At 37.0% G+C, this 18,513-nt stretch overlaps 2 protein-coding genes across 2 annotated transcripts; one reads left to right on the top strand and one right to left on the bottom strand.

Annotated features, from left to right (window-relative positions):
- Positions 1–1,183: 1,183 nt before the first annotated feature.
- Or8d4 (olfactory receptor family 8 subfamily D member 4) lies at positions 1,184–2,131 on the bottom strand. The gene has a single exon (XM_004870939.3). It carries the CDS (start codon positions 2,120–2,122, stop codon positions 1,184–1,186), a length of 939 nt encoding a protein of 312 aa, XP_004870996.1. The 5' UTR covers positions 2,123–2,131.
- Positions 2,132–7,563: 5,432 nt separating this feature from the next.
- Tmem225 (transmembrane protein 225) lies at positions 7,564–15,945 on the top strand. Its single transcript, XM_013067829.2, has 5 exons — positions 7,564–7,598; positions 13,655–13,842; positions 14,429–14,575; positions 14,923–15,057; positions 15,707–15,945. The coding sequence occupies exons 1-5, from the start codon at positions 7,564–7,566 to the stop codon at positions 15,943–15,945; spliced, it is 744 nt and encodes a 247-aa protein (XP_012923283.2).
- Positions 15,946–18,513: the final 2,568 nt, after the last annotated feature.

Genomic DNA, 18,513 nt, shown 5'->3' with positions numbered 1-18,513 from the left:
TGTGGGACAGCAGTCATGTCTTCCTGGATTCCAAAGTTTGATGGCCAGGTTAATTTTAATCTTTAAAGGCTTCAAATTAGTTTAGTATAGGCATATTGATTCCATTAGAGTAATAGGTGCCTTGAAAAATATCCTCTTTCTGGTTATAGTCATTCTATCCTTGAACTTGTAACATAAAGTGAGTAAGTGAATATAGATCGATTGACCAATGCAAATGTAATGAGTAGTTTACACCTTTGCTTTTCTTTTTTTTTTTAATTTATAAAGCAGATCACTTGAATGGATTTCATAGCTCCTGTACAATATAAAATACTACACATGTTTTTTCTGGTGGTTGTCCCCATTTTGGCTCCAAGGAACTCTTTCTTCTCACAGTGTGCCTCAAAACATGCCTTTTAGATTGACAAGTTCATTCTTGCAAACCTTAAACTTCTGCTTTATGTTTAACTCAAAACATATTGTACAGAAGAAATGAAAGATACCTAGTTTTCAGCATGCTGAGAAAATATCAACAAGAAAGAGACAAACAGAAAGTAGGAAAATACTGCCCATAAATTGGTCAAGATGAAAAAGCATGGTAGTTAGATAAGACTATAAATATTGTCAATTTATCTGAATATGCTGGCATATCTTTGGATCACCAAGTGCCAAAAACACTCAGTGAAATCATATTAGCTTAATTTTTTGCTAAATCTTCTTGTACAATTTTGCATAAATATAACATTCATCTTTAATATACTCTTAACAAGAAACAAGAAAATTCTTCCACATTCACTATAAACTTTTTATAATGTCAAGCGCACAGCTCAAAAATTTCTATGCAAATTCCTATATGACAATGTCTGTTTGAAATTTCTTCACATGACTACACTGTACACCATGGTTATATTTTCCATTATGGCCTGGATTTAGGAAACTGAGGGTAAAATCTGATGCTCAAGCTTAGCAATGATATCAAACTTTAAGTTTAAAATAATACTAATTCTCACTTTCATGCTCATTGTATTATTTCTTATTAGTTTTATTTGTGCATATGTTTAGCAATCTGAATATATATACACAAATACACACATGATCTACATAGCTAATTTCATCTCATCTCAGAATAGTTTTTAAAAGTCAGAGTATGAAAACCTACATATAAACATGATTGTGAATACATAAAGTTTAATAAGGAGCATATTTATTGTAAAGATACTTTTCTTCTTAAACCCTTTATGAGGGCATTTTTCACTTCCTTGTTTCTCAGACTGTATATTAAGGGATTCAGCATGGGAATTACAGTAGTGTAGAACACTGAGGATACTTTCTCCTGGACAACAGAACTCCTAGAAGCAGGTTTCAGATACATGGACATGAGAGACCCATAAAATATAAGGACAGCTGTCAGATGGGAGCTGCAGGTGCTAAAGGCTGTGGACCTGCCCTCTTTAGACTGGATTCGGAGGATGCTGGTGAGAATAAAGGCATACGAAACTATGATGGTCAGGCTGGTGACTACCATGTTAAATCCACCAATGACAAAAATCAAAAGTTCATCAATGTAAGTGTTGGAACAGGAGAGTTTAATTAGGGGAACAATGTCACAGAAATAATGTTTAATGATGTTTGATCCACAAAAAGACAACCTCAGTATACAACCTCCATGAATCACAGCATCAGTGAAGCCTATGGAGAAGACAGCAGCCACCAGCAGAAAACAAACCTGCTGGGACATGATGGCATGGTAGAGCAGTGGGCTGCAGATGGCCACATAGCGATCATAGGCCATGGCTGCCAACATGTAGCATTCAGAAATAACAAAACTACAGAAAAAAAACAGCTGAGTCATGCATCCAGAATAGGAGATAGATTTATCCCTGCATAAAAACCCTACCAGCATTTGGGGGGTAATAACAGTAGAATAGCAGAAATCTAAAAATGATAGACTACTGAGAAAATAGTACATGGGGGTGTGAAGTTGAGAATTCAACATAATTATTGTGATCATGCCAAGATTCCCCACAATGGTTACTATGTAGATCCCTAAGAAGAGATAGAAAAGGGGCAGCTGAAGTTCTGGCTGTTCAGTTAATCCCAAAAGAAGAAACTCAGTCACTGTGGAATGATTTCTGATGCCCATTCTTCTCTGAGAAATCTGTGGAGATGAGAGGGAAAGTGTTAGTTTAATTAGGCAGAATCCCGGCTCTTCTCCATTTCTCCAGAGACCAAGAATGGTGAAATAGAAAAACACTGACTATGTTGTGAAAACCAAAAATTAGCCCCTAGATAAAATGGAGCCAGTAAGCATCTACCTATAACAGATTTTATGAAGCATAAATATACTTTCCCATCTTCCTCTGTGTCTCAAATTCTTTTAACAAAAGACAAAAATCTTTCAAACCATGGTTAGGGACAAGAGTAATGCTGAAGGTGGTGGGGAATTTCTTCCAAAGAAAATCAGCAAAAATGGTAAATAAAGAAGAGGCTAGGGGTCAAGATACTTTTGCCAGTGACACATTTGGCTAGCGCTGACAGTGTTTCCAGGATTTCCTATAGAGAAAGTGTTTGTTGGTAACTATGATTTTCAATGTAAGGTTTCTAATGTTGTCTAGCAGAATATCAAGTCGAAGAATATGTTAACAGTTGTTACCTAAAACCAGTAGCCAAGGATCATAATTTCAGGATGCTGAGCTATAGAGTTAACAGGTTTCTTAATGGAAAGATTCCTTGGTCTATATAACATATATTCTCCAAACTTATTTGATGATAAGCCACCTGCATAATTCTTTTTAAAATATGTCATTGCATCAGTGTGACACAGAATATATTTTACAAAAGTGTTTTCATGTGAGTGTTTCCTCCATTTTTAATCTCACCATAAATGGATTTCCAGATGGAAAGTTCCTTCTTCTGACAATTTAGTGAAAATGTATGATGGTAGAAAATATGACCCCCTAAAACTGTTTTGACTCTTCTGAATGTCTGGCCACCTTCTGGACTAAGCTGTCTTCTCACCAAGGCCACTGAGTTCAACATAAGGCACTAGTGCTGCCACTTCTAGCAAAGCCAACAACTAGGCATTTGTGTTTCACTTCAGGGCTTCTACATAGCACTTCTAGTATATATCCACACCTCTCCTCAGAAGGATGAAGACTGCATCATCTTGGAGTTGTCCACTCTAATGTGAAGCATGGCCTCTGAAAAATCTGACTTTTCATTTGGTGATGAGCTGCTCTGAGGCCTCTCTGGATTCTCGCATTTGCCCAAAGATTATGTACAGTTCTACTTGGACATCTGAATCAGATTTTTCTAAACTTACCCAAGGTCTGACTCTCCTTGGCTCTTGAAGAAGCTATTCTTCTCTTCTTGCTTTTAATTGGTTATTGTTCTGTTAAGACAAGGGCACTTTCTTTGGTCATCTGAATTCCTAAGGATGCAAGAAATACTTCTTCATCTCCCAGATATCTCTCTCTCTCTCTTTCTCTCTCCCTCTCTCCCTCTCTCCCTCTCTCTCTCTCTCTCTCTCACACACACACACACACACACACACACACACACACACACACTCTTGCTCTCCCTCCCCCACCCCTCCCTCACTTTCTCTCACCAAAAATTTCATGACATTCAATAGCTAGTCTCTGGGCAGGCTTCCAAATTCTACAGAGCACGTATCTTGTATCTTGTATATCTGCTCTTCTTCTCTCATTCTAAGGGATAGAGATGGTAAATCATGAGCAAAAGAGAGTGCTCAGTTGCCATTGGCCAGTTACTGAAATATTCTGGGGTCTTCCTTTCCCATCACCCCTCAACAGTTAGAATGCACCTGTGTAGTCACAGAGATTACATGGGTAGAAATATCAAAGAAATGTTTGAGAAGACCTATATACTCCACTCTTTTCCTTTAATCTTATGAATGCTTTCAAGTATGACCTTAATCTGTCCTAAGTGTCAGAAACACACTGACCATTCTCAACATATATCTCATTCTGCCACATTGCCACTAATCCTCATGGGATGCCTATCAAAGTAAAATTTCTGTCATCCTGCCTAAGTTTCTCATTTGATTCAAGTGTCCTGCATTCTTCTGCCCCCAATCAAGCCAATGGGTTTCTCTTTCTTTTATTTCTTGCTTCCCAAAACATTTCTGTGCTGTAGGTCCTTGCTACTCAGTGTGCTCCACTGATCATCTGAATCAGCATCACTCAGAAACTTGTGAAACTTGTGAGAAATGTACAGTCTCTGGTCCCACCCCACACATTCTGAATCAGGATCTACATGATCTGTGCACACATAACAGTTCAAGAAGCACTATTTTAGTTTATTCTCTCCTAAAGCTGAAATCACATTTCTCTTTTCTTGTTTCTCTTCCCTCCTCTCTTCTTCCTCTTCCTCTTCCTCTTCTTCTCCTTCTCTTCCTCCTCCTCCCTCCTCTTCCTCTTCCTCTTCCTCATTCCAGAAACCATTACATAAACATCAAAAACCCATCTTTGAAAATATCTCAAGGAAAGCCTTCTTGGATAAGGGATAGAAATTGTAGTTTTATAATTCAGTATTTTACCACCTATATTTACATTCAAAGATTCCATGCTGTGTAATGCACATATCAAATACTGCATTACAACAAACTGCATTATGTCTCTGTGCTTATAGGAAGCAATGCTATACAAATAATGTCTTAATAAATGTCACATAAATGTCACATAAAATTGAGCAGTGGTAACCAGGATCCACTTTACTTAACCAGTTACTAAAGTACACATCACTAGGCTAGGGATAAATTTTTTGTTGAGATGTATGTCTGACTACCCTCCAAGTAATCTACCACACTAACTCAGGCCTGATTTAGGTTTCAAGTATTTTTAGCAACTTAAAAGTATAATAAGGTATTTTAAACTTTTCAATGTATTATACAGTATTATTAAAACTGTGACTATTGAAAGTATTTTATGGACATAGTCTAGATGAACATTGTGCAATAAAAAAAATGCAGCCAGGTGGGATATTTGAAATATCTTAGAAGCCTATTTTTTAAAAAAGCAAGGCAAACAAGTGAAATCAATTTTAGTATATTTGTTTTAACTCTGTATGTTCTAACATTACCACTTCAACATGTAAACCATATAAAAAATTTAATAAAAATTTTGGATTTTCTTTCTTTCTCCTGAGCAGTACAAATGGTGAAATCCACAGTGTATTTCTGCACATACAGCACACCTCAAGTCACACTGGTCACATTTCAAATGCTCAGTAGCCACTTATGGTGCTTATACTATTGGACAGCATAGGTCAGGAATGACATTTTGTTTTCTAAATCTGAAATCTCAGTTTTACCATGAGTACAGAGGTGGCAAAATGAGGACTAAATGATGGGTCATAAGCTTCAGTTTCAACCCCAGCTCTAAGACTTGCACTGTAACACTGGACTCACCATAGAGTCTCTGTGAGATTCATGGTTTAATCTGCAAAAAAATAATAAATTATTTAGATAAATGTTGTTCAAATTAAATGAAATAATTTGTGAGTGGACTTTATCATCATAAGATCTGCATGCTTATATTGGGAAGTATATTTTAAAGCTGGTGATTTCATAATTGGTTCACAGATTAGACCTGAGGGTACTTAGGTCAGGTGAGTGGTTAGCACAGAACCAAATCTAAGGTGATGCCCATGGCCTCTTCCCTCCATTCCTGTTACTCAGTGGGCCACAAACATGCAGATACTCTAGATCTCTCATCGGCAGCCAGGGGTGAATTTTAGACTATGTCTTAATATCCATACAATATGAATATCATAAATCTGAAACCTCACCTTCTTCCTCCTGAAGCTTGTATCTCTTCTTTCTTCTAATCTCATCACTTTACAAGCAAAGATGTATTAATTATACCTTTTTCTTCAAAAGTCTAAACAACCACAACTAAGGAGTTGTGGTGTTTATTCTTAGTTTAAGTATTTTATGCCTAGAAATATAAAGACCAGTAGTCCCCAGAGTTTCTTATCTCTTGAGCCTTAGCAATCTGAGAATTTGTAAGAACTGTCCCCAAGCTAGCCTATCATTTGGGACATCTACCATAGATTAGGCACACTGCTCCAAATGAGTCCCTTCAGAAGTGGAGGTGGAGTAGGGTCCAACAATTGCCTGCCTGACATACTGTTGAATATATGAAATGTCATGAACAGTGAAACCTACAAGGAGTAAATGTTTAAATAATAAATTTATTACAGTGAAAGACACAGTCATTAGTCCCCCTCAAATACTTTCCTTTGATTCAAATACACTTATTCCATCACTCTATCACTGTTGGAAGTAGTTCTGAGAGTCCAATTTTGTTAGTCTTTACAAGGACTAATCAATCTAAACATTCACCAGATTTTTAGATCACACCTCCTTTATGCTCATAATGCTTTTTAAACTCAGATATGAAGCAGATCACTATTACTTGCAGCAATAAAGACAATCTTTATGGAAGGATAGATTTTAAACTGCCTTCAAAAGTAGAGAGGATTCACAAACTAAAAGGATGTTCAAGACATAGATAAGGACACAAGCAAGTGAACTAAGAAGCAGAAAATAAGGACTATGTGAAGGACTTTGGGCACAGCTGAAGTGTGTCTTGGATAAAGGCAGTAGATTCAGTGCTCCCAGTGTCTAGTAATGATGGAAGTAAATTGGTAAAAGGTAGATAAAAGATGGCCATTACTTACTCCTATTGTATAAGTATTAAGACACATTCTCAAATCAATTTCTTTTCTTATGAAAAGTGACTTTGGTATTGTTCATGTTCCCTTCATTATCTACCCTCCCTTTTAGCTAACCTCTGTTGTAGCATTTCTTGCCATATATACATACATGTGCTGGTCTTTCCTACTGTTTGGGAGCTTGTTAAAATTAGGACAATTCATCATTCAGCATGTATTTCTATGACCTAACACCATTTTTGGCTTATAGTTTCATTTTTTCAGTATCATAATCATTCCCATCAGGCATTTATTTCAATCAGAATATTTTGTTCTTGCCTGTTTAGAAAATAATGATCTGAAAAACCAATGAAAATGAGTTCATGTGGGAGGATTTTTATTTACTTAATAAATCACAAAATAAGAACAATTCTTAAGCAGAACAAATCAATCAATGAATGGGGGGCTAATGATATAAGAAGAGTAGATATGTATGACACAAATTTCTTACTTATCACTAAAATCAAATACTGTATGGGATCATATAACCTACTTCTATTTATACTAGCAGCTTGTGTCATAGAGGTCTACTGAAGCTAAGTACTTTAACACAGGAACTTGGAATATCATGGCATTTGTTCAAGGCCACACAGCTAGCAAGAAGAAAATCTAAGAATGCCTCACACCAGACCCCACATTTCCCAAAGAGAAAACAAGAAGGAAGATGGCTACATATATGTGGAGAAATATATGAGGAATTTTTAGTATCTTTTTAGACAACTTAGTACACATCATGCAGATGTGAAAACCAAAACCAGACTTGGGGCAAAAGCTCTACCCAATAACAAAGCTAGTATACTTGGCTAGGGAAATATATGCTAATCTTATCACTGACCTCTCGAAGTAATGCATCAGTCACAAAAGTTTGCACAGATATTCAGGTAAATCATGAAGAGAAGCTAAAGGGGCCAAAAGAACTCAGACTAAAAACTCCTGAATTAGTGGATTCCTTCAGCTCCATGTAAAAGAATCTGAGTATTGCAGAAAAGGTATAAGAGGACAAGAAACACTTCCAAAGACCAAGTGCCACAGCTTGGCCAGTATCCTGAAGTGTCAGTCTACAAGTGCTGTCACTAGAAGAGATACTTAAATGTTGGCATTAGTAGAGCAAATATGGGAAACAGAATGGAGGAATCCTCAAAAATGAAAACTAGAAACACCACGTGATCCAGAAGTGTCACTATTGGGTATATAACCAAAAAAATTAAATTATTGTGGTGAAGAGACATTTGCACTTCCATTTTCATTGCAGCACTATTCACAAGAGGCTGGATATGAAATCAACCAAGGTGTCTATCAACCTATGAATGGGTAAAGAAAATGTTGTGTATATATGCACAATGAAATGACATCCATTCTTTAAAAAAGAATGAGATTCTGTCATCTGCAGCAATGTGCATGGCAAATAGATTGTCATGTTAGTGAAATAAGCCAGATACAAGTATCGTATGACTGCACTTATATGTGGAATACTTTTTAAAAGTTGATTTCATAGGAGATAAGAGTAGAATGGTGGTTGTCAAAGGCTGGGGAGGGTAAGTTGATCAATGGGTACTAAGTTACAATTAGGGGCAAGAAGTTCTAATGTGCTAATGTTCAGTAGAGAGATTACAGATAACATTACAGTGCTGCAAATTTTAAAAAGTTAGAGGACCCCAAGCATGGTGGCACATGCTTATAATCCCAGTACTTAAAAGACTGAGACAGCAGGATTACTGCTTGCTGCTAGTTCAAGGCCAGTCTGAGCTACTCAGTGAGTACAAAACCAGCCTGAACTACATACTAAGATGCTGTCTCAAAAAAACAAACAAGAATAAAACAAGAAGTTAGTGGTAAAGATTTTGAAAGTTTTACCATAAGAAAATGATAAAGGTTTGGATAGATATATCTAATCTGATTTGAAAACTATACAATGTATATGTATCAAAATATCACATTACTCTATTAGTATGTACAATTCTCATGTTTTCTGTACCAGTGAAAATCCCAGTCCTGGGCTACACAGGCTCAGAAGTTCACTATTAGGTTTTCTTATTCTTGAAAATTATTCTTTGGGTCACAGAGGTACTTAATCAGGCCACTAAGTGACAAAGGCACTAAATTAGATTAATAATTATTCCATTTTCTTTGTAGTCTCCAGAGTTCTTGTTTTTTTTAAAAGTTTTAATTGACTCAGATGGGACTATGCACAATTATTTGCAAGTCAATCTGCAATCAATAATGTTATAGTTTCTACTTTACAAGAAAAATATGGGAAGGAAACATTTTTACTTGTAAGCACAGTCCCAAATGAATTCCAGTTTTAAGATTATTTCTTAACCCTTCATAGTTATCTTTCAAGGATGACATGATTCATGATTCATGCTGTACATCCTGATAACTGAATGTCTGGATGGAGCAAATACTGAGAGAGAGGGAGGGAGGGAGAGAGAGAGAAATCAGCTTTTCATTTTCAAGACCTATTGAGATCCATTTCTATTATTTACTAGGTGTGTGTAGTCTTTGAGCAAGTTATCTCTCCTCTGTAAGCCAAGATTTCTTTATTGACAAAATAAATTAAAAATGAATAGTTGTTCTATTTAAATTTTAAAGGTTTTTTTGAGGGTTACATGAGAAAAATGCACAGAAGAGTTTTATAAAATATAAACTAGCAGCATATAGGTTTGCTTCCATTAGTAATGTTTACTACATATCTTGTGGAAGAAGAAACAGGGAGGAAATCCTACCACATAACTTCCGTCCCATTTTTCAACATGAGTTACAGTACAATCTGTGAACACAACACATGTATTACAGGAAAATACTATCACACACTTTTGTACAGTGACAAATGGACTGTGAGTGTATTAAAGACTGTCTCCAATGCTCATACTATTAGCTACACAGAGTATGAACATTTTGACCATAGACATGTAGAACATGTATGCATATAAATATAAATGGGAGGTAATATGCAAAAGAAAATTAGGTGCTGCAGTAGTATAGTGTAATTTATGACTTTTTTAAATGTATCTTATGTTTTCTCTTCTTTTTGTTCCCTTTATTTTTTCTTTTTAATAATGATTTTAAGACCTTTTTATTTCTTAAAATTTATATCTCCATTTTTCTTTTTCAATAAAGATATTCTCTTATCTTTGTCAGGTGCTAACTCATCAGAGACTAAAAAATGTTTCCCTTCCTAAGATCTCTCCCTTCAGCTTCTTCAGAGATTTACAGAGAACTCAAATTTCATGCAGAGCTATAGCCAGAGAAGATTTTACCATCACATCTACATTTCTTCTGAAGCAATAACCTAGGAAAGAAAGCCAAATAACAGAGGAGGAAATCACACTGAAGTGATGGAGAGGAAACAGAAAAGACAAAGTAGCTGAAATAAAGAAAGGGTTTGCAAAATGATTAAAATGAATAATTGGTAATTTAAAATAGGAAGAAAAGGTGCAAAGGGGTAGGGGAAGTTGGAGGGGAAAGGTAAGAAGGGAAAAAAATTATGAGAAAAGGAAAGAATGGGAATAAAGTATGAATAGGGAAGGGTGGAGGGGGTGAAGGGAGGACAGGGAATGGGGAAAAAATAAGAACCAAGATACATCATGTACAGGTACAAGTGCCCTATGATAAATATAAACATATTGTATACCTAAAATGTACCAATAAAAAAATTTAAGCAAAAAAAGTGAGGGGTTGCATTAAAACATTAAATTGGACAAAATGTAAATTGTTCTGGTGACTATTTAAATACAAGGTCATATTTCTGTAGTAGCGTTGACAGAAACAAACAGCTAAGCCCCCTTTCCCACTTCACCAAGACCATAACTCAGATGTATGAGACACCAATTCACAAGTGTACTCACCTATTGAATTTTACAGGCTAACAAAGGTGGATGGTAAGTATCAAAGTCAAGGTGAGACCTGTGAAAATTCATCTGCTCAGGAAATCTCTAATGCATGAAAAATGCTGCCTCAGGCTCTGAGGGTACAACTATTAAGGAAAAATGACTTCAAGGACAGAAAACTGTCTCTACGGATACCTCCACTTCAACTATCACTCTTCTGAAAGTGCTGTGGCCAAAATCACCAATGCCATTCTAATTGTTAAATTCAGTGGCCTATGTTCAGCTTCCACCTAGTTTTATTTATCTGCAGCATTAGAAAATATGATTTAATTCCTCCCCAAAACTATAGTTTTTCAAAATAACTACAAGAGTTCAGAAGTTTCTAATAAAAGAAAAGATGGGAGAAGTGAAAGTACAAGAAGAGACATTGTTCTACTAACCAGCAACTAAAGTCAGTAAGTAACAACAAAGGGAAAAATAGTACAATTACAGCTCCAAGAAGAAATGTGTGATTTTGATTAAAAAAAAAAAAAGGTGGGGGGGTGGTATAATGAATTTCCATGTATTCTTTATCTAGCTTCAATGATCATCTCTTGAACTATTCTGAAAAACTTCTGAGACATAAAACATCTTTATGTATTTTAGATCATTGCCCCAATTTGACATTACACATCATATATATGTAGTAAATTATCACACTGTACCCTGTACCATAAATATGTCCAATTATTTTGTGTCAGTTAAAAATGTTAGAAAAAAATGTACCTTCTCTTTAATTCCTGGAAAACCTTTATATTTCTTTACCATATCTCTTACCATTCCTTCTTTGTGCTTTTTTATAAATGTTGACATTCTCCAGAATTTCTTTGATCTTGTCACATTCTGTGTGATATTTCCACATGGTGACATGTACATTTCAATTTTAACGACCAACCGTTGGTTGATAGCCCTCTAATCAGTCATCAAGGGCCAGAATTAAATTCTTTCTGTCAATTTTGTGTCCTATTGTGACCTTCACCTTAACCAGAAGCAGCACTTGCTAACCTCTTCCTCCCCACACTTCTGCTTCCCCTCATAATTCAGTCTGTAAGTAATAGCATTCTTGAACACCAGTTCCCAGCTGGAAACCAGATTTTTTTCTTTGACCTGTATCTCACTCGCCTTTCACATCCTTTCTTTTTCTCTCACTTGGTCACATTTTGAATCTTTAGTGCTACTATCTATTAAGATTTAAAAGAGACATAAATCTTTCAACCCAGGAATCCTACTGCTAAGGATCTATGGTACAGAAAGAAAACCATCTACATGTAAGAACATAATGACATGAGTTGCCTATCTATCCTCTTGGTTCTTCCACTACAAAGCAGGAAATAATTGACTTTGTAGCAGGTGGCAACCCTAACCACAAACTGGCCTTGATAGAGGAATAATGTAACCTCATTGCCCACAACCACCAGAAATACTGGCTCTGGGCCTCACACTTTTGAGACATTCAACAATCCCCCTTTGAGACACAGGGAGATATCACCCAGGACCAGCCTACATTCAAAAGCCGATGCTCAGTGGAAAAGTTGACCTCTCTTGCCTCTATTCAGAATGACCTCAAGGACTGTCACAGATCCTGTGCTTCTGATGGGGTTGGTTAAGGTTTCTCCTATCACAATGATGACATCTCAATTCAATTCCTGTTCAAACCTGCTCAGCACTCACAGACAGGGTTCCCAGGAGCTCTTTGGAATACACTGTCCTCATACCAACCTCTGCCTCAGGGTCTCTTTCCCAGGGAACTCAAGTCAGTTCAATAGTAATTGTTTATACGTTAGTGACTGTGTGCAAAGAACGCTTTCAAGTGCTTTATATCTCAAAATTCACTTAATCTTTATAAAATCGTTATATAGTAAGAACCATTATTATCTCTAAGAGCACATGACTGTTGAGTGGCACAGCCAGGATTTTAATGCAGGATACTGAGTCCATGCTCTTAACTATAAAACCTCCCTTGTGAGATCAAATATATTGTTAGTCATTGCTTTTATTTCCCCCTGGTACCAGGAATCGAACTCAGGGCCTTGTGCTTACCAGGCAGGTTGCTGAGCTACATCCCCACCCAGTCATTGCTTTTTAAAAAATGAAAAATATAAGGAAAATATAGTATCAAAGGACATATGAAGTGGTCTGGAAGAGAGACAGTATAGCATATGTGAAGGAATTTACAAGGCCATTGTGAACTAAAGAAAGTGGCCTACAACATGATCAAAAAAATTAGGCAGAGAGAGTCCTTTGTAGATAACTTTCCTCTTAGTTGAGTAAAATTAGCATTGTGGGACTATCAGTACAAGCTTTCCCACTCTGAACCTAGTGTGTACCATGTGTGCCTATTCAAGCAACTCAAAAATGTTTTCTCTGTCAAGTTGCAAAAGCAATTCTGGCAATAAATGTTGTCTGTGCCTTGCAAATGATTTTGGACTGCAATGGCTCAGTGTACCAGGCCAGCTTTTTCAATTTTAAGGCACGAGTCTGTTTCCCAGATGTCTACCTAAGCTCCTTTGGAAAATCCCAGTGAGGACCTGAGTTCTTTTGAAGCATCCTAAATTTTGAATGATAATTCACCTTTATGATGCCAGGTAGCTGACTGCTCATCTCAATGATCTTGAGTCCTCCTCCTCAGTGATCCTGACCAAATGTTAGCTAATTCTGGAATGTTAGCTAATCGTGGAATATATAATTTTAATTCTAAAAGAGGCCTTGGTAAGTCATGCATGTTTAATTTTTCAAGACTTCTATTTATCTCCCCACCCCCTGCCACTTTTGTGATATCAGGTTTCCCCATATATCTGAGAGCTCTTCAAAGAGCTCAAGGCACTTTGATTCTTCCACTGCACTGGGCCCTGGTGTCAAGGGTCAAACCAGCAGATGATTCTATGGCAGTTTGTAGCCTTAACATAGAAGTGGGGAAAACAGGAAGTGGTCTCTGTTTCATAGGCTACTTCAGCTTCTGCCAGCAGCCAATGCCTTAGCCATAACTAAAAGTGCAAATTTAGCTCTTCTTCCTGTGAGTAATCAAAACGAAAGAGAGATATATGAAATGTGGGTGATGGTCTCATCAGAAAGCTCCACTCTCATACGTCAAAGAAAAATATTCAGGCCACCAACCTACTCCTCTCCTCATGGGCTGTAGTCTCATTGATGGTAGGCGTCTTCATAGAAGAATGGGTTGAATTAGTTCCAAAAATAAAAAAGGATAAGATAAGCCACAGTCCATGGATGACATGCTGCAGTACCATTTGGCCAGAAGGTCAGAATGATGAAAAGGGATGGGTGGAGAGGACAGTTTTATTTTTCTTTGCCTTTGATCAGCTCGCCAATTTATCCATTATTCTCTGGAGCAACTTTCACAGGCTGTAGGATGCCAACTTCATTATCAATATAGTCAAAGCAGACTCCAAAGCTTCACAATGTAGATGCCTGGGAGAAGAGATAGAAGTTCACAGACTTAGTTGCTGAAAATTTGAGAAATCCTGTCAGCATCATCAGTGTGAACAGCACAGCTAGAATATGAGGGGTATGAAAATAAGTAACTGCCAGAAGGAAAATAAGTTATGCTGAAATTAGAAGAGGACAGAGTAAATTGAAGAATTTAACAAGAAGTGAGGTCTGAGAAAAGAGCAGAAGGAAGCTTATAGAAACACCAAGATAGAGAACAGTTTATTCTCATTCTTTCATGCAGCTTAAGGAGCTCTGCTTCTTTGTTCTTTTCCCCATCCTCTCTTATAATTTCATCAATTTGACCTGATCCCATTTTTACCTAGGGATTTGTGGGCCCCAGCTATGAGACTAGAAGAAATATCTACATTCTCAACACAGCTTCTACTTTCCAACAGATAGCCTGAAAGTGGTCAGGATCATGATGATGTTGGTCCTCTGCCTTTCCTTCTTCCTTAACTTGATCCTGGGTATGCAATACACCTATATGATTCCTCAGAATAGATATATGCACTTCATCATTGCCTTCATCTGTTTCCTCACGGGTAACTTCCTGGCTACCCTAATACAGGTGTATTCAGGTGTGAGATGTAGAGGGTTTGGAGTCCTAGACTGCAGTCTGTGACTAGCTGGACTTTCCACTTCTCTGAGTATATAGAGTCAGAGAAGTGGAAAGTCCAGCAAGTATATGTGTGTGTGTGTGTATATATATATATATATATATATATATATATATATATGTCAGAGCTAGCACTAAAGTGGGCTCAGTCGTTGGACAAGGTGCACTTAAACAGGGTGGAGGCTGGAAGTCTGTTGTATTTTGAGTGAAAGCTTAATTAAAGGAGTCAAAGTTCCTGAGAAAGGACTTTTTTCTCCTTTTTTTGGATACCAGGTTGCCTTCTGTTTGGTACGTTAGCACTGTATCATCATAAGCTAAAGCATGATCAGGCCTTGTACTTCTCTAGTTTCCAGACCATGAGGGTTCCTTTCACTCCCTACTTAGCCACTGTCTTCTTTATTACCTGTGGTGAGTGTCTGCAGGGCCCTTGAAGAGGGGTGAGAATCAGAGGGGAGAGTGAAAAGATGGGAGAGGGGAAGATGCCAAACCTTGCACTTGAAAAGGTTAAGCGTTGCCTGGACTCATTCCCTGCAGACAGCTCCTACAAGACCAACCAGGAAACCAGGCCTCAGTGATGGCTTTGCTATGCCTGCCTCAGCAAGGGAGAGCAGCTCCTAATCTCTGCTTTTTCTTCTGCGTTTCATTCCTTCCTTCCAGCTTTATGGCAGAGATAATCATCAAAATTGCCACCAAGGGGGGTGGCTGAGCCAAGATGTCCATTTGAAGAGAGGGGCAGTGACCCTGGGAATACATGGTAGTGCCAAGGTGGCTTGAGGGCAGAGAGAAGCAGTATTTGATTCTAAAAGGCCACCTACCCATTGGGAATTGCACTTCCTAACCCAGATAGAAGACTGTCCTCTGTCAAAAAGAATCCTCAATTTTCTTGAACATATACTTCCAGTATTTTCCATGAAAGCATTTCCTTCCAGGATGGCTTTGACTAGGTTACAGGAATCCACTAGGCTTTGGGTTGGGGTCTTCTGCCATTATGGAGAGAAATATTTCTGTGATTCTCCATTGTTCTTTCATCCTGCTCCTTTGCTTTCCCCTTCCCTAGGTTTTCTGTGTCTCCTACAGTGCAAGCAGCCCACCCATAGTTGTACCTGCCAGAAAATCCACCCATCTGATGAACAGTGCAGTGATAAACAGCTCTCTGGGCATTCTGTCCAAGTTATTTCACTTCCAGAGCGCACTGCAATGCCACGGAGCACTGTCTGTGCACCCTCTCAGGATTCAAAGGAAGATGCTGTGAGCAAAGAACATCTCCAAAAAGGTCATATGACCTGGGCTCTATGACTGGACAATCTATCGTCCATACCTGGCCATCTTTATGAACTCAGCATTGTCAGCATGCGCCTTGCTGTGTATCTCCAGCCACTTGGTCTGGGTTTGGCATTACAGAAGTGACTGCAAGTGGGTTGGGGTTCATAAAGAGACCCAGAAAATGGCTTTTTAAAATCCTGACATGCTAAACAAATACCTTCTTCTGCAGTATTTGTTATTAATATGATAAATACATAAATAATATTTGCTGTGTTGTTAACTCTACATAGAAAAATATTTATAATGGTATAGTACTTTTTATTTTATTGTGTAATGCATATTTTAATTAGCACATCTGTGAGACTAATAATTACATTTATCTTGGAGAATAAATATATATAAATTTCACCTCTTGATCATTTTGTTACTCCCCTTTTTCTACCAACTCTCCTTCCCTTACCCACCTTTTCCAGATCCCTGCCATCTACACAGTCTATCTCCCTATTTCCTACCATTTCTCTTTTATTTTGCTAGTTAAATTATTTATATTTTGAGTTCCTTATATTAGAGAAACCATACATTATTTAAACTTCGATGTCTGATTTACTTCTCTTAGCATTATGATCTCAAATTGCACTTATTTCCCTACAAATGACTCAAATTTACCCTTCTTTATGGCTGAGTATTACTCTGTTGTGTACAAATACCACATTTTCCTTATCCATTCATTTGTTGATGGGCATATAGGAATGTTCCATAATTTAGCTCTTGTGAAGTATGCTGCTATAAACATGGGTATGGAGGTATCACTGTAATATGACGATTTTAACTGTATCCAGGAGATACTCAGAGGAGGTATAACTGAGTAAAATAGAATTTCTAGTTTTTGCTTTTTGAGGAACTTCCATACTAATTTCCATAGTGGTTTTAATAGTTTATACTCCCCACAAAAATGTAGAAGAGTTCCTATTTCCCCAAAACCCCACAAATATTTGGTTTATTTGTATTTGTGTGGCTTTTTGTTGGTTGGTTTGTTTGTTTGATTTTTTGAGACAGAGTGTAGCTCCCTATACAGTTCAAGCTGGCTTTGGACTCATTATGTAGTCAGGCTGGCCTTGAACTCAAGGCAATCCTCCTACCTCACCCTCCCTAGTGCTATGATTACATGACTGGCTGTATTTGTTGTTTTTGAGTCCTTGATAATAGCCATTCTAACTGGAGTAAGAAGGAATCTCAGTGTTGTTTTGATTTGCCTTTCTCTAATAACCAAAGATGCTGAACATTTTTCCATGAAATTATTGACCGTTTGTATATCTTTTTTTGAGAAGTGCTATTCATTGTAAATGCCCATTTGTGATGGAGTATACTATTAGAACTCTAATTTTTTTTAGTTCTTTCTACATTCTAGATGCAATTCCTCTGTTAAAGGAGTAACTGGAAATTTTTCTGTCATTCTGCAGGTTTTCTCTTTACTCTATTGTTTCTTTCCTTTGATCTTCAGAACCTTTTAAATTTGATATGATCTCATTTGTTGATTCTTGGTGTTATATCTTGTGAATCCTTGCCTGTGCCTATGTCTTCAAGAGTTTACTCAAATTTTCTTTCAGTATTCAATATTTCTGCTTTTATATCTATGTCTTTGATCCTTTTTTATCTGATTTTATTACAGGGTGAGGTGTGGATCTAGATTTATTCTTCTGCAGATCAATAACCCATTTTCCCATTTTAACTATTTGTTAAAAAGAGGCTTTTTCCAACATTTGTTATTGGTCACTTTGTCAAAAAACAGGTAGTGAAAGGTGCTGGGGCTTGTTTCTATTCCATTGGTCAACATGTCTGTTTTTTGTGTGAGAAGTGTGCTATTTTTATCACTTTCATTTTGTAAAATAACTTAAAGTCTACGGTTGTAATCCCTCCTATTTTCCTCTTTTTGCTTGGGATCACTTTGGCTATTCTTGGTTTTTTCTTGTTTCATATAAATTTTAGAATTGTTTTTTCTAGTTCTGTGAAAAATACTGTTATTATTTTTATTGGAATTGCATTAAATTTATATACCATTTTTGGTAATATGGCATTTTAACAATATTGACCCTGCTTATCCGAAAACAAAGGATGTCTTTCTATTTCCTGATAGCCTCTTCCATCTTTTTATTTTTTTTAGAGTACTATAGTTCCCCCATCCTGCCTGGTACCGGGGATTGAATTCAGGACCTTGCGCTTGCAAGGTAGGCGTGGTGTCACTGAGCTAAATCCCCAGCACCACTATAGTTTTTGTTATAGAGGTCTTTCACTTCCTTGGTTGAACTAATTCCTTGGTATTTAATTTTCTGAATTTTTATTTACTTCTCTCACTGTGGATTCAATGTTAATATATGAAAATGATATTGATTTTTCTGTGTTGGTTTTATATCCTGCTACTTTGCTGAATTTATTAGTTCAAGAAGACTTTTGGTGGAGTACTGGGCGGGGGAGTATTCTATGTAAAGCATTGCATCATCTGCAAATGAGGATACTTTGACTTCTTCCTTTCTTTTACATACCCTTTTTATTTCTCTCTTTTCCCTGATTATCCTGACTAAGGTTCCAAGTACTATATCAAGC

Source organism: Heterocephalus glaber, unplaced genomic scaffold (assembly GCF_053883595.1).
Source record: "Heterocephalus glaber isolate CG9 unplaced genomic scaffold, H.glaber_assembly_v1.0 deba00001431, whole genome shotgun sequence".
NCBI lineage: Eukaryota > Metazoa > Chordata > Mammalia > Rodentia > Bathyergidae > Heterocephalus > Heterocephalus glaber.
Note: the sequence above shows the minus strand (reverse complement) of the source record. Positions and strands in the feature narration are given on the sequence as shown.

What these genes read in the sequence shown, in the direction of transcription:
- Or8d4 (XM_004870939.3), bottom strand. Translation starts at nt 2,122, where the DNA reads ATGGGCATCAGAAATCATTCCACAGTGACTGAGTTTCTTCTTTTGGGA.
- Tmem225 (XM_013067829.2), top strand. Translation starts at nt 7,564, where the DNA reads ATGCATCAGTCACAAAAGTTTGCACAGATATTCAG. An exon ending in AAGTTTGCACAGATATTCAG is followed by an intron (nt 7,599 to 13,654) that starts GTAAATCATGAA and finishes TGGTCTCATCAG; the next exon opens with AAAGCTCCACTCTCATACGT. An exon ending in TGTCTTCTTTATTACCTGTG is followed by an intron (nt 15,058 to 15,706) that starts GTGAGTGTCTGC and finishes CCCCTTCCCTAG; the next exon opens with GTTTTCTGTGTCTCCTACAG.